This window comes from Engraulis encrasicolus, chromosome 7 (genome assembly GCF_034702125.1).
Source record: "Engraulis encrasicolus isolate BLACKSEA-1 chromosome 7, IST_EnEncr_1.0, whole genome shotgun sequence".
Classification (NCBI taxonomy): domain Eukaryota; kingdom Metazoa; phylum Chordata; class Actinopteri; order Clupeiformes; family Engraulidae; genus Engraulis; species Engraulis encrasicolus.
The window spans coordinates 1,517,167-1,542,434 of record NC_085863.1 but is presented as its reverse complement, the minus strand read 5'-3'; the positions used below and the strand labels follow the sequence as shown (position 1 = coordinate 1,542,434).

The 25,268-nt window shown below is 47.5% G+C and overlaps 2 protein-coding genes across 3 annotated transcripts; one reads left to right on the top strand and one right to left on the bottom strand.

The window, feature by feature from the left end:
* Positions 1 to 1,439: 1,439 nt before the first annotated feature.
* On the bottom strand, positions 1,440 to 14,241 carry jhy (junctional cadherin complex regulator). Of its 2 annotated transcripts, none has more exons than XM_063202284.1 (5): positions 14,013 to 14,241; positions 10,545 to 10,631; positions 5,922 to 6,065; positions 2,999 to 3,277; positions 1,440 to 1,694 (listed from the first exon to the last, which is right to left on the bottom strand). In XM_063202284.1, exons 1-5 carry the CDS (start codon positions 14,187 to 14,189, stop codon positions 1,629 to 1,631), a joined length of 753 nt encoding a protein of 250 aa, XP_063058354.1. In that variant the 5' UTR covers positions 14,190 to 14,241; the 3' UTR covers positions 1,440 to 1,628. The 2 variants fall into 2 exon arrangements, with proteins under 2 accessions (XP_063058354.1, XP_063058355.1); XM_063202285.1 differs by lacking the exon at positions 14,013 to 14,241 and adding an exon at positions 12,388 to 12,443.
* Positions 14,242 to 14,495: 254 nt separating this feature from the next.
* LOC134453282 (uncharacterized) lies at positions 14,496 to 16,853 on the top strand. Its single transcript, XM_063204157.1, has 3 exons — positions 14,496 to 14,513; positions 14,798 to 15,114; positions 15,168 to 16,853. Exons 1-3 carry the CDS (start codon positions 14,496 to 14,498, stop codon positions 16,828 to 16,830), a joined length of 1,998 nt encoding a protein of 665 aa, XP_063060227.1. The 3' UTR covers positions 16,831 to 16,853.
* Positions 16,854 to 25,268: the final 8,415 nt, after the last annotated feature.

The following is a 25,268-nucleotide window of genomic DNA, read 5'->3' as shown; positions in this document are numbered from 1 at the left end:
GGCGACAATATGTTGTGATGCTCTTTAATAATTTTGTCGAGGACAGTATTTTGTAATTTTACAATCATAATGTCACCGTTTGTGTTTATGCGCCATCAATTCGCCTCGTGCGCGCGTGCGTCGCCCCACCTGTGTGTGTGTGTGTGCGTGCGTGCGTGTGCCTGCCTGCCTGTATGAGTTATGCTAATTGGGATGCTTTTATGAGCACAGGATATGTGTCCCACTCGTCTTCCCCTCTTTGAAAAGGCGATTCATGTCGTTTTCAAAACGTGATTCAGATTTGCTGCGAAAATAAAAGGCGCGGGGAGAATAGGCGGTGTGGAAGGTGATCAATTAGAAGATTAAGCGGTTTGCAACACATGGCCGCATCTGCATCTGCCTTTAATAGCGGAGCTCATCAGCTCGTTTACACACACACACACACACACACACACTGCGCTACTCCAGGAGGAGAGGCGAGGCGAGGCCTCCTCACATCAAAGGCCGAGTGTAGTGTGCGCAGCGCAGCGCTGCAGCCTGATGTCCTGTGCTGTTCTATTGGGCTTTACTTTCCAATCGGCAGAAAGGGGATGCTAATGGCGCTCCTTCATGTGCGCCTGTGAGAGACTCCTTCAATTAACCGCTTTCTATGGCTGGAGAGAGGAGAGGGGAGGTGGAGGAGGTGGAGGGGGGAGCAGGGGGCAGATCTAGTGGAGGAGGAGGAGGGAGCAGGGGGCAGATCTAGAGGAGGTGGAGGGGGGAGCAGGGGGCAGATCTGGCCACTTTAGGGCCCTAGGGTGAAATACAAACAGGGGGCCCTGAAAAGTCATTATATAGACATCGAATTCTGTGTTTCAGTGTTTCCTTTCAAATACTGTATATCTCCAATTTCTTTATATAAGTGACGAATTAAGATCAAGCCTATTTTTTTGTGTGTTCACCACGACAGGTGTAACAGTTGGGGCCCATTTCGAGGACAAATTTGGTCGGGGCCCTTGGCCATTGCCTAGCTTTGCCTAATGGAGAGTTTGCTTCTGAGAGGGAGGAGGAGGGAGAGGAGAGGGAGAGGAGCTGAGCAGCGAAGGCAGCAGAGCGTTTGGTTTGTCATTAATTCCAGATCTCCACTATGTGGCCCGGCCGCATCTGGGGTCTTAATGCCCCGAACAGGGAGGAGAGGCAGCATCAAAGAGGCCAGGAGGGCTTAAATAGAGGCCTGTAATCGAATTAAAATATTACAGGCCAGTAAATAGCGCTTTGATAATCATCTGAAGCCCCCATTAAAGAAATAGGTGCTTGAGGATGTTTTTTATGGACAGAAATTATCACTTTAAAATCCAGAGAGCAAGTTTTTTATTTTTTTGGATCAGATGGAGGCGTAGGCTGAAAGGGCCATTCTAACCAGTTGCTTTTCTACCCCAGAAGCTGAAAGAACAGCTGAATAAGGACACGGAGGCTCAGAATCAAACTATAAAATAGATATTTATTAGATATTTATTAGATATTTATTCATATACACAAAACATGAGGAAGGCCTGAGGACAATGGTTAAGTACTGTGATGTGGGAACCAAGCTAATCAAGCAAAAATATTTCTATTACACACTTTTTTCTCACACATTTCACATAAAGACAAATACTTAATTGCTGAATTTACAAAACCATACGGCTTTCTTCATCTTGTCGGGGGCACAGTATGATCAATATTAGATGTGGAATCTGAAAGAGAACATTGACACACTATCTCATCAGGCGCAGACAGGACGTCAGTCAAGAAAATCTGTACACAACAAACTGAAACTGCAGCTTACGTTCTGTTAAGTGTCTCTGTATAACACATGTGCAATTGCAGGTTATAATCTATTAACCCATTGGGTCCTGGAGTGATATATACGGTGCATACAGGCTCTTGAGATTTGAGGGTTTTTATTAAAAATGTGGGAATGTTCGAGCTGAATGAACACATTCTAATGCATAACGAGGGTAAATGCAACTTATTCCATGTTTGTATGTGCTTCGGAGGCTGACATATTTAGCATTTAATAGGCAGAGGACACTCTTTCCCAAAAAAGGGCTTAGGACAAAATGGGTTAAGTGTCTCTGTATAAAACATGTGCATGTGCAGGTCATAACAAGTCATTATACAGGACACAGCTGCAGGTTAGTGCCGCCTCCATACGGGGGTCTGTAGTCATCTACACCGCTTACATCGCTACCAGAAGAGAGGGCTCCTGAGATGTACAGATGTAGTACTGTGTGTGTGTGTGTGTGTGAGTGAGTGTGTGAGTGAGTGTGTGAGTGAGTGTGAGTGAGTGTGAGTGAGTGTGTGTGTGAGTGTGTGTGTGTGTGTGTGTGCGTGCGTGCGTGCGTGCGTGCGTGCGTGCGTGCGTGTGTGTGTGTGTGTGAGTGTGAGTGTGTGTATACTGGGTCTACGGATGACCACCGGTTATAACGCTACTAAGTACTAAGATTGATGACCTTTTTTTGCCGTTTTTTTGCAACTGTTTATTAAAATGTTATACAAAAACGGTTAAATATTACAAAAAGGTGCCAAAGATAAGAGAGTGCTCCTGAGATATGTAGTAGTGTGTCTGTGTGTGTGTGTGTGTGTGTGTGTGTGTGTGTGTGTGTGTGTGTGTGTCTGTGAATGTGTGTGTGTGTGTGTGTGTGTGTGTGTGTGTGTGTGTGTGTGTGCGTGTGTGTACTAGGTATCAGGATGACTTGGCTACCTGTTCCACCGCTAAGCGTTGACTGCTGACCCCTGCTGTAGCATATAGCTGTGGCAAGACATTATTTATTCATTTATTAGCAATCATCTAAAAATATAATAAATATAATCATGTGGTGGCAAAGATAAGAGTGCTCCTGAGATGTAGAATAGCATTGCTGTGTGTGTGGCTAGTCACATGGCGCGTACTGCGTTGAGCTCTTTCTGTGTGTGTGTGTGTGTTGTTGCATCACATGGCGCGTACTGCGTTGAGCTCTTTCTGTGTGTGTGTGTTGTTGCATCACATGGCGCGTACTGCGTTGAGCTGGGCGACTGCTTGTTTCTCCTGTTCGTGTCGGCGGCGTAGAGACTCCAGCTGACTCAACTGGGCCGAGTCCACGCCGGCCATGAGCCGGACCCGCTCCGGGACCGCCACTGATGTCGCTGCTGCCACAGCGCTCGTCCCAGTCCCTGCCACCGATGCCGCTCCTGTCCCCACTGCGGTCCCCGCAGCTGGCGTGTTATTCTCCTGGCCGTCCCTCTTCACGCGCGGGGACACCTTGGGCTTGGAGATGCTCCTGGCGTACTCCAGAGCCTGGAGCACAAACAAAGACACAAACAAACAAACAAACAGGTTAGGGTTAGGCATGGTTTTGGTCTGAGCATACTTTCGCAACAAATGTGCCTTTTCCCAACAATCAAGTCAATCACCCACTAATCACCTCAACCAATCAGTGCCCACCTGGCCTCAATAGAGTACTAGGACCACTGATGGTGCATTCACACCAACGGTGCGGACGTCCGCTTAACTTCCACTTCACGTGTCCGTTATCAGTCCGAAACGGTTAGAATGCATGAAAACAGATCATGCCTTGCACACAGGAACGCGGTGTAAGCGCAGCGCATGTCCGTCCCGACCAGGCATGTCCGCGTTTCTCTTTAAAAATAGAACTTGAGTCTATTTTCCTGCGCGGACGTCCGCGTTCAATGCGCGGCTCGCATTAAGAAAGAATGGCTGCTGCCCACGGATAGAATGTGGACGTTAACTGTGCAGTGTGAAAGGCAGCCCGTGAACCTCTCGGACTCGCACTGCTCACGGAGACGTTAAGGAAACGTGCTGTCTGTGTGTGCATGTACCGTTACTTGTGCTGCTGTTTTGGAAAAATGAAAGCAGCAGAATTGTTGCTTTACTGGCAGGTTAGGGGGGTCAGCATGGTTTTGGTCAGGGCACAGCAGGGCATTTTCACGTTTAGCGACAGGAATTTGCTGTGGCAACAGAAATTCGCCGGCATGGCGGGAAAACTGTTCAAACCTCGTCATGTGACAGAAGTGCTTTTTCGCGGCCTTAAGGACCATGCAAAGGTGTTGCACCTCAACACGGAATGCACTAGCGGGAGATACATACGCCTTCACATGATGCCAGTCTGGCGTGAGATACATACGCCTTTACATGTTGCAAGTCTGGCGGGAGATACATACGCCTTTACATGAAGCCAGTCTGGCGGGAGATAAATACACCTTTACATGATGCCAGTCTGGCGGGAGATATATACACCTTTACATGATGCCAGTCTGGCGGGAGATACATACACCTTTACATGATGCCAGTCTGGCGGGAGATATTAATTAAACCAAGACCAAACAGGTCTTAGGATTGTATTCCTTTTGGCATTAGCTACGTTTCAGTGGAACCGCTAAATATTTTAACCGCCTGCTGTATCTTGCCCTTCAGGTGGCTAACAAGTGCCGCTGCTTCGCCCATATCGGACGGACACATCACAACTTTCGTCTTCTCCAGCCATTGTTGATCATCTTTTCAGAAAGTTAAGCCGCGCATTGTTGAAGTAACACTTCGCGACATGCTGTAATATCGTACAGAACCACATTTCTTTTCTAGGATTAGAGCTATGATCACCTCTCACCACCACGCACACACTACATCTAGCTCGCGCGTTACGAGGCGGGTTGCCAGGTGTGACTGATTTCTAGCGCCAAAAACGCTTGAAACCCGCCTGGAGCCATTACAACATGCGTTATTTGAAACCCACTCAATTTGGCAACACATGGTTAGGCAGACGCAGCCTGCACTAGACAACATTTCCACGAGAACTCGGACATTTAGATTTTATTACGCCGTGGCATCAACTTCATAAAGATAATTGATGAAACACACTGGATGGATTTCCATGACTTTTCCAAAACTTTTGACCAAAAATACGTTTTCCATAACTTTTCCAGGCCTGGAAATTTGAATTTTCAAATTCCATAACTTTTCCAGGTTTTTCATGACCGTACGAACCCTGTACATACGCCTTTACATGATGCCAGTCAGTCCAGGGTGGAGGTGCGTCCTTGTTAATGTTGTCATCATTAGTTCTGGTCCCCTCTTGCCTGATTATCACCAGACTTGATCACAAGTGAGGTAAGGTCTAGAGACCGGCCTACAGTAAATCCTGTAGGGGGTGTGTGGTTTATGATTGACGACGACTGCTTATTGGGCGTTACAAATGTGTATCATTTGGCATACGTAGCCATAGCCAATCATGTTAGTTGTGTCCATACTGTATCATTGGTTGCATCTATTCAACAGACTGCAGTCGTCGACTACCCACTCTCTGATTGGGACCATGATCGGTAACACTTTATAATAAGGTTCTTCTAATAAGCGTTTATAGTCACTAGCAAGTAGGTAGTAATACCCTGACAAGTGCCCAATAACATGCTTATTAACTTTGTTAACATCTTATAAGCTGCTTATTATCTGTTTATACTGGTTTATTTTTTTAGTCTTATTATTTAAATCGGTAGACATATCCATCTTGATATGCTGATTAATACTAGATATGGGGGCGTCACAAAAAAAACGAAATTTTCAAGATGGCTGCCATGTGTACCGATTTTCATGCTTTTACTCAAATAAAGTTACTCATCAGATGTTAACAACGTTAATAAGCATGTTAACAAAGTTAATAAGCATGTTATTGGGCACTTGTAAGGGTATTACTATCTGCTTACTAGTGACTATAAACGCTTATTAGAAGAACCTTATTCTAAAGCGTTACCCCATGATCTTGTCCCTTCTCTGGGTATAGATTACATGCTGTTTTTCAGATCGGAACGATTGTGCAAAGCAGCATGGGATTTCTCAGGCTAGGTCTCCTTAGCCTTGCTATGTTAAGTTGATTTGCACTACTCTACCTTCCTCCTGGTATATTAGGGCCTGATATGCACCACTGTACCTTCCTCCGGGGAGTAGGGGCGTCCTTGTCAGCGGTGTCGGCTGCGTTGTGCTTGTGAGCGGGCAGGAAGGGGATCCGGCTGATCTGCTTATTCTGCTGGCGGATCACCTCCGAATACAACTTCTGACGACGCACCTTCTCAACCTGGGAGAGAGGGGATAAGAGGAGAGAGACGGGATAAGAGGAGAGAGAGAGGAAGGGAGAGAGAGAGGAGGGGAGAGAGAAGGGGAGAGGAGGGTAGAGAGAGAGAGGGAGAGAGAGAGAGAGGGGGAGCGAGAGAGAGAGGGAGAGAGAGGGGGGGGCAGAGAGAGGAAAAGAGAGAGAGAGAGAAGGGGGTGAAAGAGAGACAGAGAGAGAGGGAGAGAGAGAGAAAGAGAGAGAGAGAGGAGAGGGGAGGGGGTGACAGAGAGACAGAAAGAGACAGAGAGAGAGAGAGGAGAGGAGAGGAGAGGAGAGGAGGGGAGGGGAGAGGAGAGGAGAGGGGAGGAGGGGAGAGGAGAGGAGAGGAGAGGAGAGGAGAGGAGGGGAGAGGAGAGGAGAGGAGAGGAGAGGAGAGGAGAGAGGAGGAGAGGAGAGAGGAGAGAGGAGGAGAGGAGAGAAGTGGAGAGGAGAAAAGAGGAGAGGAGAGGAGAGGAGAGGAGAGGAGTGGATGAGGAGAGGAGAGGAGAGGAGCGGAGGAGGAGAGGAGAAGAGTGGGGGAGGAGAGGAGAGGAGAGGAGAGGAGCGGAGGAGGAGAGGAGCGGAGAGGAGCGGAGGAGGAGAGGAGAGGAGAGGAGATGAGAGGGAGAGGAGAGAGGAGGAGAGGGAGGTGGGGAGAGGAGAGGAGAGGAGAGGAGAGAGGAGAGGAGAGGAGAGGAGAGGAGAGAGGAGAGGAGAGGAGAGGAGAGGAGAGAGAGAGAGGAGAGAGGAGAGAGAGAGAGAGGAGAGGAGAGGAGAGGAGAGGAGAGAGGAGAGGAGAGGAGAGGGGAGGAGAGGAGAGGGGGGCACATTACAAAAGAGGGTTTTAATTAACTCATCCATTTAGTCCTTTACGGCCGCTCTGCTGACACAAAGCACACCGCCCCCTCTCTCCCTCTCCCTCCCTCCCTCCCTCTCTCCCCGCTCTGCTCGCTACAAAGCACACTGCACCCCCGTCCCCATCTCTCCCTCCATCTCTCTCCCTCCATCTCTCTTTCCCTTTCTCTTTCCACCTCTCTCCCTCTCTCTCCTTCCCTATCTCTCCATCTCCCTCTCTCTCTCTCTCTCTCTCTCTCACTCCCCCCCCTCTCTCTTTCTCTCCCCCCGCTCTCCCTCTCTCCCCTCTCTCTTCCTCTTTCTCTCCTCTCTCCCTCTCCCCCCTGCCCCCCTCTCTCTCCCTTCTCTGCGCGCTACAAAGCCCACTGCACCCCACCTGACCCAGCGGGCCGAGCGCACAATCAAACAGACACTATTTACAAGGAAACAAGACAGCCGATCTCGTTCTGCAGTGACAGCTCCGCTCTACATTGATACTGGTAATTACCTGGCCGCTGTCCACAGAGATCTGCCTTTGTGTGGCGCGGGGTTTCACATGCATGATGAGAGACACAAGTGGCGTCCACACTAACTAACTATTACACGCTCCCCTCTCCACTCCAAATAACTATTACACTCCCCCCTCTCTCCACTTTAACGGCCTTTTGAGTTGGTGCAAACGCACGTCTTTCAGCAATTAGCGTGGACGAGCTAAATCAGCCTCAATAAAACAAGTGCTTGATAATAATAGCAACAGCACAGAACACAACACATTACCGCTAGGTTTTTAGCCATTAACATACACAACACATTACCGCGAGCGGTTATTATCCATTAACATACACAACACATTACCGCTAGCGGTTATTAGCCATTAACATACACAACACATTACCGCTAGCGGTTATTAGCCATTATTATATGGTTGTGACGTCATCTGTCGAATGCTCCATTCATTTCAACGGGGCTCCCCAACGTTCGGACGTCTGTTATTTTTCGATAACGGACGGGTTGGTCTATAACAGACCGCTGTCAATGGCAACAAGACTTTTCACTGCTAAAGCGACTTTTCAACAAGACTCTAATCAGCTGCTGTGATAGACAGCACCCGTTGTCCTGGCTACCGCTGTCAAAGACGTTCACTGCTAAAGCACTGGCTTGTATACAAGTCAGTGGCTAAAGCGAATGTTTCATATCACTCCGCAGGGGGTCCGGTCTTTTGTCACTCTAATCAGCTGCTGTGATAGACAACACCTGTCCTGGCTAGCCTACTGTACCTAGCTGTTGCCTAGCGGTGTTCCACAACGGCACTGTTTTGTTTTGCGCAGCAACAATCTTAACATTAAATAGGTCTAAAGAAATGTCCCCGCATGTGTGAATCATTTAAGTATATCCATATAATAAGCGGGTTAACTTTCGGCGAGTCGGTCGCTTTGTGGAATAGCAGCACTTCAGAGAGAACAAGACCCCTCCGCTCCGCGTCGGGGTCTAAAGATTCTCTCTGTCGTGCTGCTATTCCACGGTAGCGACCTTCTCGCCGAACGTTAACCCTTACTTAACATACACAACACATTACCGCTAGCGGTTATTAGCCATTAACATACACAACACATTACCGCTAGCGGTTATTAGCCATTAACATACACAACACATTACCGCTAGGTTATTAGCCATTAACTGGTATCGGTATCGGCACCCGATACTGCTCATTATACTCGTACTCGTACTCGTCAAGCACTTGCCAATACCAGGAACGATACTACTATTACACAAAACAATGCAAAATCTTGTCACGTTCTGTGGACTGGAAAGCAGCATGGATAAAAAGTGCCACCTCATACATTCACTAACATTTAAATCTACTTTGAAATCGACAATAAAAATATCACAGGCTGAAAAAAACAAGGCCATGCATTTATTTTCATTGTATTTTGGTGGTAAAAGGTATCGGTATCGGTACTCGGTGTCGGCAAGTACACACATTAATGTACAAACCCCAACTCCGGTGAAGTTGGGACGTTTGGTAAACAGTGAATAAAATCAAATGCTATCATTTTCAAAACATTCAATCTATTCATTAGATGGAGAATAGTGAAAAGACAACATATTAAGTGTTAAAACCGAGAAAAAGTATTGTTATGTACTCATTTCTAATTTGATAAATGCAACACGTCTCAAAAGAGTTGGGACGGGGACGATAAAAGGCAGCAAATGTCGAGGAAGACTGAAAACAAAACAAAAGACAACACTTAACAGATAAATACATTAACCGATGAGATGATTTAATATGAAAAACAGTGTTAATTCCTATCTTGGACATGATTTCACCAGCTTAAATGGTGGGTGTACTCCTTGTCATGTTTTGCAATGTTTTCCTTTCATTAGTGCTTACAGTGTGACAGGTCTTGACCGAAAGCCCACCATTTTATCACCTGCTGGTCCTTATGATGGAGCCAAACTGTTAAAATATAGTAGAGAATGCAATTTGACCTTACTATGTGGCAGTAATCGAAGATCTCCCTTCAAAATATAATGCATGAGTGGCTTTTCATGCTGTTTAAAACCCATTTATACCATTCAGCACTGTATTTAACTCTACAGATGAGTGAGAACATCTTAACCAATGCACTACTGCACCCGCATGCCATCATGGAGGCTGATTTTTGAAGTTATCACTAACACAAGTTGGATGGTTCATTTTCACTGTAGCACAGGGTGTGCAATGCTCTATTGTCAAAAAGAATGGACTTCTACAACTTCTGCTGACTTCTGTAAGCAAACTACAGTTTCCCATGTCTTCTGGGTCTATTTCAAGTGAGCTTAGGAGAATGTTACACCCCTGTATCATTTGCACGCATTAAGCATTCTTAATATGGTCAATTTTCAATAGCTCTAATTCCTGGAGTGCTAGAGTGAGACTACAGCCAATATATATTTCATGATGTCATGAACCTATACAATGATTTTAATAACAAAAATATGTCTTACATACACTCAATCCTGGTAAATCAAAGGGATTTAAAAAATATATGTAATAACTATGGTAATTATTCCCTTTGCATCTTTAATTCTGAGTGACTCAGCCTCTCTGTGATGATCTCATACCTGGACACCTATATTGTCCTTCAGTACAATTCATTTTGAAATGGTCTTTTTTTGTTGTTTTATCTTATTTGGATGTTTACTAAATTTCACTGATCCCCATCCCAACTTATTTGAGACGTGTTGCATTTATCAAATTAGAAATGACTACATATGTCCCCCAAAACAATATTTTTTCTCGGTTTTAACACTTAATATGTTGTCTTTTAACTACTCTCCATCTAATGAATAGATTGAATGTTTTGAAAATGATAGCATTTTGATTTTATTCACTGTTTACCAAACGTCCCAACTTCATCGGAGTTGGGGTTTGTACTTGTAGGTTTTCAAAAAAGTGGTGCATCCCTAATTATTATTATTATTAATATTAACATTAGTATTATGATTATGATATGATTTTAGTTTACCGTCTCCTGTGTGATGTCGGTGCTGGGCCCCGAGACCTCCCAACTTCATGATGATAATTATTATTATTATTATTATTAGTATCATGACTATTATTATGATTATGATATGATTCTAGTTTACCGTCTCCTGTGTGATGTCGGTGCTGGGCCCCAGACCTCCCATCTTCCCCTGCTGCTTCAGGCCCTGGTAGTCCCTCAGGGTGTACGCCTGGAGAACACACACACACACTCACACACACACACACACACACACACACACACACACACACACACACACACACACGCACGCACGCATACGCACGCACGCACGCACGCACGCACGCACGCACGCACGCACACACACACACGAGCATGAATCTTGTTGGCTCTGGTTTCAGTGGTGGACTATTTAGTTGTGCACTTTAGGTGTCTAATTGTCTATGTCTGCATGGGAAAGTTAAGAAACGTAATTTCAATTATTTGTATAACCAGCGCATAAAACCGACTTGACTAGACTTGACTTGACTAGGCCTGTATCTATGCCGGCCACCTTTCCAACAGACCCCACCTTCACTAGGTCCCCTGAAAATATAACTGTCTTTGCATATGTCTTTGCAAATGTAATTTCTAAGATTGCTTTATAAAACAGTCTATTGCCTTTTCCATTGATTGTGATGGCGACATGTGTCAGATATACAACCTGTGTATACAGACCTGTTGCATCTTTGTGCTTTTTTTCCTTTTGTCTTCCTCCACTAAACTGCAGTTTTATACTCAAACTATAGCAAATAGATAACTATACAAACATATTAAAATGATATCGGGAACCGGATAAGACCGGAGAAGATTCCCCACCCCTGGTCTACGTGCATGTGGTCGTTGTCCAGTCTTGGTGTAGGAGGCTAATTCTGGTCTCCCACGGCCCAGTACAGGGCTAAGAGGCTAAGAGGCTAATCTCTCCCCAGTACACGCCCACCGTAGCGCAGAGTAGCGGCCGGCGCCCCCCAGGCTAACCCCCCAGGCTAACCCCCCCTGTGTGTTCCAGCACGGGCCTACAGGGCCAAGGCCCAGGGGCCCATGAGTCAAGGGGCCCCTGAAGCACAAGCCTGTAATATTCTCATATTGCATTAACATGACACTTTTAACAACTGTTATTCCCCCGGACTCCCAAACATTTAAAATTCGTTTTGGAAACGAGCAACACCAATGGAGGGGTGGCTTTCTTGCTGTCCGGCCCAGGGGTCCATGGAGTCATGACCCCCCCGTTACTACAATAGAGGTGTAATGGCAACAGAGGATGAGCCCCCCTCCTCAAGGGTCTCGGGGGTGGGGGGCCACCACAGAATTAGCCAGCGCTCAGGGAGACATCAGGTCCTGGGGCAGCGCCACTTCCACGGAGGAGGAGGAGGGTGGGGGGGGGGGGTTACATCCCAAGACCAGCCCACTGCTCGAGAGCGAGGGGGAGACTAGAGGAGACCAGAAGAGACCAGTGCCCCTTACACACTCACAACACTAATCCCAACAGACACGGACAAACACTCTGGAGTAAGGGGCAGGAGAGGAGAGGAGAGGAGAGGGGAGGAGAGGATGAGAGAGGAGCAGAAAGGAAGGGTGGAGGAGAGGAGAAGAGAGGAGAGAAGAGGAGTGGAAAGGAGAGGAGAGAGAGGAAAGGAGAGGATGAGAGAGGAGAGGAGATGAGAGGAGAGGGAGGGGAGAGGAGAGGAGAGGAGAGGAGAGGAGAGGAGAGGATGAGAGAGGGGAGAGAAGAGAGAGGAGAGGAGAGGAGATGAGAGGAAAGGAGAGGAGAGGAGAGTTGTGGAGAGGGGAGGGGAGAGGAGAGGAGAGGAGAGGAGAGGAGAGGAGAGGAGAGGAGAGTAGGAGGAAAGAAGAGAAGAGAAGAGAAGAGAAGACACACACACACACACACACACACACACACACACACACACACACACACACACACACACACACACACACACACACACCTTATATGCTGCTTTAGCGTGTCTGTGTTTCTCCATCTGGGCGAGGTACCCATCTGAGCTGCACACACACACACACAGGGCCGGTTATAAGCATAGGCCGGCTAGGCGGTCGCCTAGAGCGCAATGTGAAGAAAGAGCGCCGAAATGGCGCTCTCCGATGCGTAATTTTGCGATATGGAGGTTTTTTTATGAAGTCGCAATCAACAAAGCGTGGCGAAAGCGCTCCTCACGGCAAAGCGCCCCTCAGCCAATAGTAATATCGCTTTCAACTGTCTCTGGGAGGTCTGTGAACCAATAAACAGACAGTCCCGAGAAAGGGGGCGGGACGAGTGACAGCGTGCGATCTATTTTGAATTTGGAGACTCATTCGAGAGACAGAGGGGGCAAGCGCAAACAGTAGTGCTGCTCTGCTGGGTGGAGAATTGTTATGTTCTCATTAAACCAGTCATTGCATGATGCAGGAGTTGCAGAGGGTGTTTTGGAAGTATGTGATTTAATCAGCAACCGTTTGTGGTAATGTAAAGCCTAATAGTTATGAGGCTACTGTTTGGAATTAGAGGGAAAAAGAGCTTTGCTTTTGATCTAAGAAATCGCTAGTTAGCATGCTAACATTAGCCAAGTATGCCAAGCAATGAAATCCAGTAAAGTAGCTGTTAGTAGCCTACTCACTAACACCCACCTGACATCATAATACTTGCTTAGGTTGACAAGCAATGTAAAGTAAGACTGGTGCCATGTTTAAAACAAGTTTAGCTGCCATATCTCCTTCCATCCACTTGAATGAATTACCTGCTTGTTGTAAGCTTTAAAAAAACATTGTTTACAGACCAGAATGACATATAGGCCTACATTAATCATGTAACAGAACCATGCACAGCATGTTTTCATGCTGAGTGATGTAGTATTGCAGACAAGTGAGGCTATTTACTATATTTTGTATATTATGAAATTCAAAAGCGTGCGCTCTGCTCCCTTTCTCTCACCCTGTCCCTCCAGTTCAAACACATAGATAGCCCCCTTCTCATTCTCCTACTCACAAATGCACCACTATTTCCAGTACAGAAATGAAATTGGTTTGGAATCATAGACAGCACAAATGTGTAGCTTATTAAAATTGTTATGCTGCCATGCTTTGTGATGCTGTAGATAGTGTAGATAGGCTATCAATGCAGACCTCCTTGGTAGGCCTATTGTCTACACATGCATTTGACATGCAAATGTACTGTACCACTCTCCTGGCATTTCAATTCCATTTTACAATTCAAACACATTGATAACCTCCCTCTCATCTGGGGTTGGGGGCACCACCACCATTACATCCAAGACACCACACAGTGAAGGTACTTTCATGCGACTCAATCTGATGTGTTGGTCGGCTGTCCAAAAGAACCAGAAATCCATTTGATGCAAAACAGTTATTGTTCTTGATGCTATTTAGTTAAACTTACTACCGGTAGGCTATTACTGTTGTGTTCTGTAAGGTATAAAAAAGAGGGGGGGTGTGGGTAGGGTGGGGGGGCGCCAGAACTCAAACTCGCCTAGGGCGCCAAATAAGCCAGAACCGGCCCTGCACACACACACACACACACACACACACACACACACACACACACACACACACACACCTTATATGCTGCTTTAGCGTGTCTGTGTTTCTCCATCTGGGCAAGGTACCCGTCTGAGCAGCTGCGGGGTCCCATGGTGAGCATGCTGTTCTGGGAGCGGCCGATAGGGGGCAGTAGAGAGTAGGGCCCGCTGCAGCTGCCCGCTGTACTGCCCGAGCAGAGGGAGGGGTCAGACATCTGGACCACACGCCCATCAGGACCCAGATCCGAATTACACAGCCACACACCCACCCTGAAACACACACACACACACGCACACACACACACACAATCATCATTATCACCATCATCACCATCATCATCATTTTAACATTTTAACAGGACCACAATGGTAACTTAAGTTGTGATAGGCCACCGCTCATCTGTTTAGAAGGTGCAGGGTAGACATTTCTGTATAAAAAGAAGACAATCCACACACTTCAGGTCTTTTTTTGTGCAAAGAAACTTTACTTGACTTGCAAGCTTTCGGTCCTCCGGACCACAATGGAAATGGAGCTCGAGGTAGTTCTGCCAGGAAAGACTCAATTAGCGCGCATCACGCCCTCGTCCAATCAGTGGCCAACCCCATGTTTATAATGACGTTTCTCACTCACCCTTCCTGCTGCTTCAGGTGCCGACGTTCGAGATCTGCTTCGCCAGTTGCCATCGTTTCGTGACCTGAAACCATCGCTATGATGTCTGAGCCGGCTACCGGCGATTTCATAATCGAGGAATCAGAAGACGACAATGTCATCTCTCCCTCCCAGTCCCCAACCCGACGGTGATGCCCCCGGATTTCGCTTAAGGCACCAAACCTGGTCTCCTGGTCTGCCAACGAACTCCTGGACCTCTTGGAAACGCACAACGTTCCGGTAGCTGAAGGCGCGTCAAAAGATCTCCTCCAGCTCGCCACCTCCTTGCCGGTGAATCTACGAACACCCACCGCCGGAGCCCCGACCACCAGCTCTTCAGTAGCCGACCCGACGGCTTCTCAAGGAGAGGAAGCGCAAGTCGGTATCTGCTCCAGCCCCAGCCCCAGCCAAGCGTGCGAGGAAGTCAGCTCCCCCTCCAACGATCGCGATCGCCAGCCCAGCGGCCGCATCCAGCAACCACTCCCAGCCAGGTCCTGCAAGCTATCCAAACACTCTCTGAGTCGGTGAAAACGCTAGGCGCTAGAGTCGAGGCCTGCGAGAGCTCCCAGCTCAGACCCGGAAGGGATCCAGCCTCGTTTCCAGCCCTGGTCGAAAACCACCCATCCACACCGATCAACGTCCCTCTCCTGGCCCACTACCACGACCCTTCCTTCGTGGATTACCTGATCACGGGGCTATCCCAGGGGTTCCGGGTCGGGGTCGTGTCTCGCCCTTCCTCCTCTTACGTAGCAAAACTGCGCTCAGCCCTATCCGAACCTGAAGTGGTCTCCAACCTATTGAGCAAGGAATTAAATAAAGGATACATAATCGGCCCATTCAAGTCTCCTCCTTTCTCTCTTTTCAGAGTTAATTCCCTCGGGGTCGCTACCCGCCGTTATTCCGGAAAGAAGCGCTTGATTTTTGACATGTCGTCTCCTCACTCCGACGCAGTGGCTAGCATCAACGAATGCATCCCCCTGGTCCCATTTTCGCTTTATTACGCATCAGTTGACAATGCTATCCAAATGATCAAAACGGCGGGTCACGGCGCATGGCTGGCAAAGGCTGACATCACCGACGCCTTCAAAACAATGCCAATCCACCCCGCGGATTGGCCGCTGTTCGGGGTTCGCTGGCAGTCCAAATTTTACTTTGCAGTTCGTCTAACCTTCGGGTGTAGGAGTAGCCCGCACATCTTTAACTGCCTCTCCGAGGCTTTGTGCTGGATACTCCTCAACGTTTACAAGGTGCCCTTTCTGCTGCACCTACTAGATGATTTCCTGCTGGTCGACTTCCCCTCTCGTAGTCAGACCAACGTCTTGGATACCCTTAAAGGGGTATTCAACGACCTAGGAGTGCCGCTATCGGCAGAGAAAACCGTTGGCCCCTCCACTACTGTCGAATTTTTGGGCATCATCCTAGATACCGAAAAAATGCAAGCATCCCTACCACTCGAAAAACTTGAGCGTATTCGAACAGTCATCGTCACTTTTCTCGGCTCTCAGTCAGTCTCAAAACGCGAAGTGCTTTCCCTTCTGGGACACCTACATTTTGCAATGCGTATCATCCCGCAAGGTCGTTCCTTTATATCTCGCCTGCTGTCTCTGGCACACTCCGTACCTAACCTGAGCGATGACGTACATTTCGATGACGGGGCCAGATCCGACCTGGGCTTCTGGTCCAGGCTATTGCAATCCTGGAACGGTATTTCTTTTTTTTATCACGACATGTCCGAGTCATCTACCTCCCTCGCGCTCTTTACCGACGCTGCCCCGTCTGTTGGCTTCGGGGGGTACTTTCAGGGGCAATGGATTGCGGACGCACGGCCAGCTGAGTTCCGAACCCTTGCCTCTGGGAGTGCGTCGATCGCCCTATTCGAAATGTACCCGATCGTCGCAGCCAGCGTTCTGTGGGGAAAAGCGTGGTCCCGCAGGCGCATAACTATGCACTGCGACAACGAGGCGGTGGTAGCAATAATTAATAAGGGACGTTCCTCCTGCCCCTTGATCATGCCTCTGCTACGGCGCTTAACTTGGCAGTCCGTGCTGTTTAATTTCATTGTAACCGCTGAACACATTCCTGGCTTGTGTAATGTTGTTGCTGACTCTCTTTCTCGTTTCCGTTTCCAGGAATTCAGACGCCTATGCCCATCCGCGCGCCGGGACCCAATGCCGTGCCCACCGCTTCAGGATTTGGTCCTGGACTGAGCGAGTTACCCTCTACCATGCGCAATTCCATCAGTTACTACATGTCCAAAGGCCTAGCGTCTTCAACCATTAGGGCTTACAGTTCGACTTGGTCACTATTTTCGTTGTTTTGTATCTCCCTCAATCTGGCCGCTCTCCCTATTTCGATTCCCACCGTGTGTGCATTCTTGGTTTTTAATTTCGAGACCAAAAATGTACACGCATCCTCCCTCCGTAGAATGCTCGCAGGCATCCAATTCTATGCTCGCTGCAGTGATCCTAGTTGCCCTAGCCTGTTCTCTCGCACACCTCTATCCGCCTCCTCTTAAAGGGAATAGCTAAATCAGCACCCAGCACACCCGATGCTCGTTTGCCTATTACCCTAGATATTTTGCACAAACTTATCCTAGCACTCCGTTGCGGCTTATTCTCACCCTACACCAACGCTCTCCTTGAAGCCGTCTTTCTCTCAGCATTTTATGGTTTCCTGCGCCCTGGTGAATTCACCTCTCCATCCTTGGCTTTCGATTCATCGCGGGGTCTGTGCTATGGTGACTTGCTTTTCTATCCTCTCTCCTTTTCTATATTTCTTAAACACTCGAAGACGGACACATCAGGGTCTGGCGTAACGATTAACATTTCACGACTCGGCACCTCTTTCTGTCCTCACGCCGCTATGTTGCGCTACCTCTCCCGGCGACCCCACACTTGCTCTCAGTCACCCCTTTTCCTCATTAGGGAGCGCGCGCCTATGACGAGCGATTGGTTTAGGATTCACTTGGGCTCGGTGGTTAAAAAATGTGGTCTCCCCCAACACGGTTACACGAGCCATTCTTTTCGCATCGGAGCCGCCACTACTGCTGCAGAGAGAGGCATGGCGGATTCTTCCATCAAGCGTTTGGGGAGATGGAAGTCGGCGGCCTTCGAGTCATACATCAGGCCTGATCCCAGATCAGTCCTGAAAGCGCAAATGTCGCTCTCTAGCGCTCAATGAGGTAATCCCCTCGTACTGGCTTACTTTCTATTACTTGGCTTCCACTCGTTCATTCCTTGTCATGCACAGCTCTCCGTGAGAGCGCACGCTAGTCTGTTTGTCCGTACCTGTCCCGTCCCCTGCCATTACCCCTCCCTGAGAAAAGCTTGCCTAGCCGTGGCAAAGATATTGATAATAATAATTATTTTGTAATTATACCTATAGGCCTACTAGTTAAAGTAAAATAGTATTAGTAATATGATAGAGTAACTTGTTACGGCTGCTGCCATCAACCTCGTCAATAATAATAATAATAATGTTAATAATAATAATAATAATAATAGGCCTAATAATTGGCCTATAACATTAAGATAGGTCTGCCTAGATGTGGCAACATTAGAATATATTGCAACGTATAGAGAGCTGCCTAGCCGTGGTAAAGACGCGAAATGCAAGTCAATTTCGCTAAGAGAATGCATAGAATGCCTGCATGCCGGCATAGACGATTATAATATCAGTAAAGCTTGCCTAGCAGTGGCAATAGCGTTCCCCTACGTGTCTACTTAAGTGTCTCCTCTGTCTGTTACTAGTACGCTACGATTTACAACGCAGTTCTCCTCAAGAGCCCCTGTTTGCGCATACTCCTGCATATTTTATCCGTCGCAACTCTGGTGGTGGTGAGCTAGAGTGGCACGCTCCGCGCGCTCGCATTTTATTTTATTCGAGTGCCATTGGGGCTTGTGCGCCGCCCCTTTCATTCATTCTACTTCTCAATTATTACTTTAGTTTCCCTAGGTGGGTCCCAGTCGTCGCCTACGGTGGGTCTGATGTCCCTTCTCTGATCCATGTTGTCCTTTTGGGGTTGAGTCGCACCCTTCAAATTTAACGAGTGCGTCTAGTCACTTTATTTTTGCCCATTGTTTTTGGGGGTAAAAGATCCTGTCCCTACAGCTCTAAGATATCGAATCTGGATCGATCAGCATGACCCGGCCGGCGACTGGGCCTCCGCCAAATAATCCATTAATTGCCAACTTCTTACAATAATCTCTCATTAAAAATGCTCAATTCAATTCCTCTTTGTGTGAGTCTTTTCTGGCTGAAATGGAGCTCGCGGTAGTTCTGCCAGGAAAGACTCAATTAGCGCGCATCACGCCCTCGTCCAATCAGTGGCCAACCCCATGTTTATAATGACGTTTCTCACTCACCCTTCCTGCTGCTTCAGGTGCCGACGTTCGAGATCTCCTCCTCCAACCCCACCACCACCAGTTGGGCCCAGTCTCGCGCCGGGGGGTAAAAGATCCTGTCCCTACAGCTCTACGATATCGAAACTGGATCAATCAGGATGACCCGGCCGGCGACTGGGCCTCCGCCAAATAATTCATTAATTGCCAACTTCTTACAATAATCTCTCATTAAAATTGCTTAATTTAATTCCTCTTTGTCTGAGTCTTTTCTGGCTGAAATAAGCTCTAAGCTTTATGGTGTTATCCTGACACTCTTTATTTAAATATGTGGTGCGGTTCTGGTCCAACACATGTATTTAATTTCATATTAGAACTGAGATTGTCAAATAAAGTCTATCTATCATCATCATCATCATCAGAATTTGTGCTGCTCATTTTGTGCATAATTACCACCACCATCAATTTCTAAATGTTCATTATAACTAAGTGTTAACATAACATAACTTAGTGTGAGTTTACACTTTCCATATCTAACGCTGGATCGCCACCATTTTGAGTTATCAGTCAGGTATATCTTTGGTTGCACGCGTGGACGCCATTCCATCACTGGATTGTTGTAGGAGTCACTGACAAAACTTAACCACCACCACCATAGTTCTGCACCAGGGGTGAGGAACCTATGTGTTGAGGGCCGTTTGCGGCCCTTGAGGCCGTTTGATCCGGCCCCCGATGTACTTTTAATGTTATGCAGCTTCACATGGAATATGACATATTTTGTAATGGAATCTTAGAAAATGCATTTGCAATACAATTAAGTGATATTCAGGGGACCTAGAGAAGGTGGGGTCTGTTTTAAAGGTGGCTGCCTTCAATATAGGCCTAAAGTGCAGGGGGAAATCCTGCTTTTTGTTCATAGTACGGCCCTCGGAGGACTTTTGCGGCCCTCGGATGAATTTGAAGTGGCCCCTCGAATGAAAAAGGTTCCCCACCCCTGTTCTACACCACTAGGACAGTGCACAGGGCCTTTAATAATTACAACTTGGTGATTGCCATTCGGGTAACAGCTAATTTGTAAGCGGGGCCGTGTATTACTGGGTTGAGGACCTCGTCTATGGTAGCGTAGTGGCCGCGTCTTACTCGATTGAGGACCTCGTCTATGGTAGCGTGTCTTACTGGGTTGAGGACCTCGTCTATGGTAGCGTAGGGGCTGTGTCTTACTGGGTTGAGGACCTCGTCTATGGTAGCGTGTATTACTGGGTTGAGGACCTCGTCTATGGTAGCGTGTCTTACTGGGTTGAGGTCCTCGTCTATGGTAGCGTGTCTTACTGGGTTGAGGACCTCGTCTATAGTAGCGTGTCTTACTGGGTTGAGGACCTCGTCTATAGTAGCGTAGTGGCCGTGTATTACTGGGTTGAGGACCTCGTCTATAGTAGCGTAGTGGCCGTGTCTTACTGGGTTGAGGACCTCGTCTATAGTAGCGTGTCTTACTGGGTTGAGGACCTCGTCTATGGTAGCGTGTCTTACTTGGTTGAGGACCTCGTCTATAGTAGCGTGTCTTACTGGGTTGAGGACCTCGTCTATAGTAGCGTGTCTTACTGGGTTGAGGACCTCGTCTATGGTAGCGTAGTGGCTGTGTCTTACTGGGTTGAGGACCTCGTCTATGGTAGCGTGTCGGTCGCTAATGGGATCTGTGTGGCGGCCCAGTACCACTGGAGCCCGTCTGGGTCGCTAATGGCTCTCTTTAGAAGCTAACATTCCTCCGTTCAGCTTGATTACCGCACACAATAGAAATCATTTAATCTTTTCAAATCCGGACGAGCGACGAGCCAAGACCTTTCTGGGGGTTTCATGGGGGTCATGTCTGCAACTGGAGTTATCCCCATATAATATCTGGCCAATTCAAATGAAGTGCAGAGATGCAGTTGAAAGCAAAAAAAAAACAAAGATAAAGAAAACCCTCACAGTAAACCCTGTCCCTTGCTCCCCCCCCCTCCCCCAGTGCGTTGGCTTAAAGTGTGTGTGAGTGCCTGCATGTCTTGTGCTGTTTCCGGTGCGTTAGGTTAAACTCTGTGACCAAGGAGATCAGCAGCCAGAAGAGTAGCTCCCATCTGCTGTGGCCCACACAGTCACCAACACACAACACAGAACAACACAACACAGGCCTCCTGTCTGTCTGTCTGTCTGTCTGTCTGACTGCCTGTCTGTCTGTCTGTCTGTCTGTCTGTCTATCTATCTATCTAGTGTATATCTATGCCCCGCCCCTCTCGGAGCCAGAGGTGTAAATAACAGTAATTCGTGACTTCATGGTGTCAGTACAACACATGATATTACACCATTGTACCTGATGAGCTGGCTGGCTAGACACTGTTGTTACGGCAAAAACCCAAAAGCGACCTAAAGAGGAAACCCCCACATCTGATCCAACCAGCGCAGAATCAAGTGCATCGCTCTATAATAGTACGTGTAGAGCAGTTACTCAGTGTTCATTACTTGTGTTGGAAGCAAACTACGGCAGATTTTGTTTTTGACTTCTACTTTTACTTTGGCGTCCCCTGTTTACAAGTCTGCTGTAACCATGGTAACCATGGCAAACCTGCGAATGAATCCAATCAGGGCAGGGTCAGGTACATCGCTTTATAATAGTTACTTACTATACAGCAGTTACTCAGTCAAGTTACTGGTGTTGGAAGGACACTATGGCAGGTTTTGCTTTTAACCTCCACTTTTACTCTGGCCTCCTCCACTCAGAGTGAATACCAGCAGCACTCTAAGCAGAGGGCACTAAGATGTCCCCATTGAGCCCTCTTTAGAAGGTATTACAGCCGTGTCTAATCGCTTGGTTTCACTGCAGGCCGGTTTGCTGTTTGGACATGCGTACTGCCTGTTGGCCACTGGCTCCTCTGGCCTCTATTGGACTTTATTGGATTTAGCTTTCGTCTCGTTTACATGAGACATTCTATTTCGAATTAACTCAATTTAATTCTGAAGGCAACCTAATTTTGCTTTGAAAATATCATGTAAACACTTGAATATGCAATGAAAGTGCAATGTAAACTCAAAGAAACAACTGAATTCGGAATTCGGAAACAAACATTGTGTAAACATGGCCTTTGTCAGGCTGAATGGTGATGAATGGGATACTATTTTAGAGTATTTTGACACTATGTAATGCTCTTTATATCTTCAGAAAAAGGGTAGTGGAAGTAGTCACATGCACACAGACACAGACACAGACACAGACACAGACACAGACACAGACACAGACACACACACACACACACACACACACACACACACACACACACACACACACACACACACACTAACCCTAATGGATCACATAAGTAGTAGTAGTGAGTACTAGTAGTAGTGAGTAGTGTGTGACTGACTTGTTATTGTGCTGTGTGCTGCCGGGATCCCAGAGGTGAGTAGTGCTGCTGTTCCCTTTCCTGCCACCGGGGGGAGGTAGAGCTGGCACCACCAGAGAGTGAGGAGGAGCAGCAGGGATGGCGGCCCCAGCAGCAGGCCCAGCAGCAGGCCCAGGGGGAGAGGTCATCACCAGGGCCCACTGCACTGCTCCACCCCCAGCACCACCCCCACCAGCAGCAGCAGCAGCAGCGGTGCCGGTATGGGGGGCCAGGAGGGCAGGCTGGGGCCCGGGGGCCTCACTGTAGAGCAGGGGGAGGGGGAGGGGGAGGGGGGGGCGCAGCATCCACTGCTGATCACGGGGGAGGAGAGGCGAGAGCTTTGGGGCGGCGGGGGTGGTACTGTTGTTGGCGGCGGGGGTGCCGTTGAGGTGGATGTTGAGGTGTAGTGTGGGGGAGAGGGGGTCTGGGCGAGGAGGAGGGAGGGATCGCCCCATGGAGGAAGAGAAGTGCGGATGAGGAGTGGAGCGGCCCGTGTAGCGTCGAGAGGGAGGGGTGTCGTAGGCGTCATGGCGTCCTGTGAAGCGAGAGGGAGGGGTTTGTGATGCGTCGCTGGTGGTGTAATCCTCGTCGATCACCAGAACCTCAGCCTGCTGACCTTTGACCCGGGGCCTGTCAGTGACCCGGTTCACCCGGGGTCTCCTCTCCGGCCCACGGAACCTCTCCCATCGGCCTGGTTGGGGCCTCTCGGATCGGCCTGGTTGGGTCCGTTCGGGTTGGTGCCGAGGGGTCCGTTCGGGTTGGTGCTGAGTGGTCCGTTCGGGTCTGCTGTGTTTGTGGTGTCCTTCTGTGGGCTGAAGCTTCTTCTGGCGTTGGCACTTGGTGACCTAAACAGAGTACATGAAATGGCATGAATGCAATTTCGCTGTGTGCAGTGTGCAGTAAACACTTGTGTGCTGTGGAGTGCTGTGTCACAATGACAATGGGAGTTGGAGTTTCCCAGTTGGGTTCGCAGGGCGAAATGCCCACAAGACTTTAGTTGGAAGCAACTTGACTTCTGGTTGGACCTGAGAAGATATTTTATTCTTTTACGCAAGAATTCTATACAGTTTCTGGTTGATATGAGAGCTAAAATCCTTTTTAATTTGAAAATGTGAATTTTAATGTGAAATCTGTTTGTATGTGTGTGCTACTAGACACCTTAATTTCCTTCGGGATTAATAAAAATGACTCTAGCACTAATCCTACTCTAATACTCTAGTCTAGACAGCTCTACTCTACACTACACTACTCTACTCTACTGTACTCTACTGTACTCTACACTACTCTACTCTACTCTGCTCTGCTCTACTCTACTCTACTCTACTCTACTCTACTCTACTCTACTGTACTCTACTGTACTCTACTCTACTCTACTCTATTCTACACTACTCTACTCTACTCTACTCTACTCCACTCTACTCTACTCTGCTCTACTCTTCTCTACTCTACTCTATTCTACTCTGCTCTACTCTACTCTAGACAGCTATACTCTACTCTACTCTACTCTACTCTACTCTACTCTACACTACTCTAGACAGTTCTACTGTACTGTAGTGTACTGTACTGTACTGTACTGCACTGTACTGTACTGTACTCATTGACAGTAAATAGAATGGACGCCAAATCAACGCTATTTGCCATTCAACGCTTTGAAGCCAGATTTGGTAACATTCCAACTTCCATTCCACCTTAGCAACGCCAAACGCAGGTGCTGATTGGACAACAACAAGACTTCTAATGGTCAATCAAACCATGTTCTGATGCTCATTGGTCAATTTAACTTTTAATATCTCTCTAAAATAAAACATCATCACAAAAAATCACCACCCTGGTAAGTTGGAGAGCAAGGGGACCTACTAGTTGAGCGAAAAATTATCCCCCTGGAGTGGCATTTAAGGGAGATACAGGGTTTTATGTCTCTCATAGGAATGAATGGGATTTGGCCATTTTTTGGTCTTTTTGGGTCCAACCTTGGCTCCAACTTGGCTTCAACAATGAAATAGAATTTTGGCCTCCATTCTATTTACTCTCAATGGCTGTACTCTAGTCTACTCTACTCTACTCTACTCTACTCTACTCTACTCTACTCTACTCTACTGTACTCTACTCTATTCTACTCTACTCTACTCTCTACTGTACTCTACTCTATTCTACTCTACTTTACTCTACTATACTCTATTCTACTCTACTCTACGCTACTCTACTCTAGTCTACTACTCTACTCTACACTACTCTACACTACTTTACTCTACTCTACTCTACTCTAGTCTACTCTACTCTACTCTAGTCTACTCTATGCTACTCTACTCTACTCTACTGTACTCTACTCTTCTCTATTCTAGACAGCTCTACACTACTCTACTCTACTCTACTCTACTCTACTCTCCTGTACTCTACTCTACTCTACTCTATTCTACTACTCTACTCTACTCTACTCTACTTTACTCTCCTCTAATGTACTCTACTGTAATCTACTCTACTCTAGTCTACTCTACTTTACTCTACTCTATGCTACTCTACTCTACCCTACCCTACTCTACTCTACTCTACTCTACTCTACTCTACTCTACACTACTCTACTCTACTCTACACTACTCTACTCTACTCTACACTGTTCTGCTCTGCTCTACTCTACTCTACTCTAGTCTACTCTACTCTACTCTAGTCTAGTCTACTCTACTCTACTCTACTCTACTTCACTCTACTCTACTCTACTCTACTCTACTCTACTCTACTCTACTCTACACTACTCTACTCTACTCTACTCTACTTTACTCTACTCTACACTACTCTACTCTACTACTCTACTCTACTCTACTCTACTCTACTCTACTACTCTACTCTACTCTACTCTACTCAACTCTACTCTACTCTGCTCTGCTCTACTCTACTCTA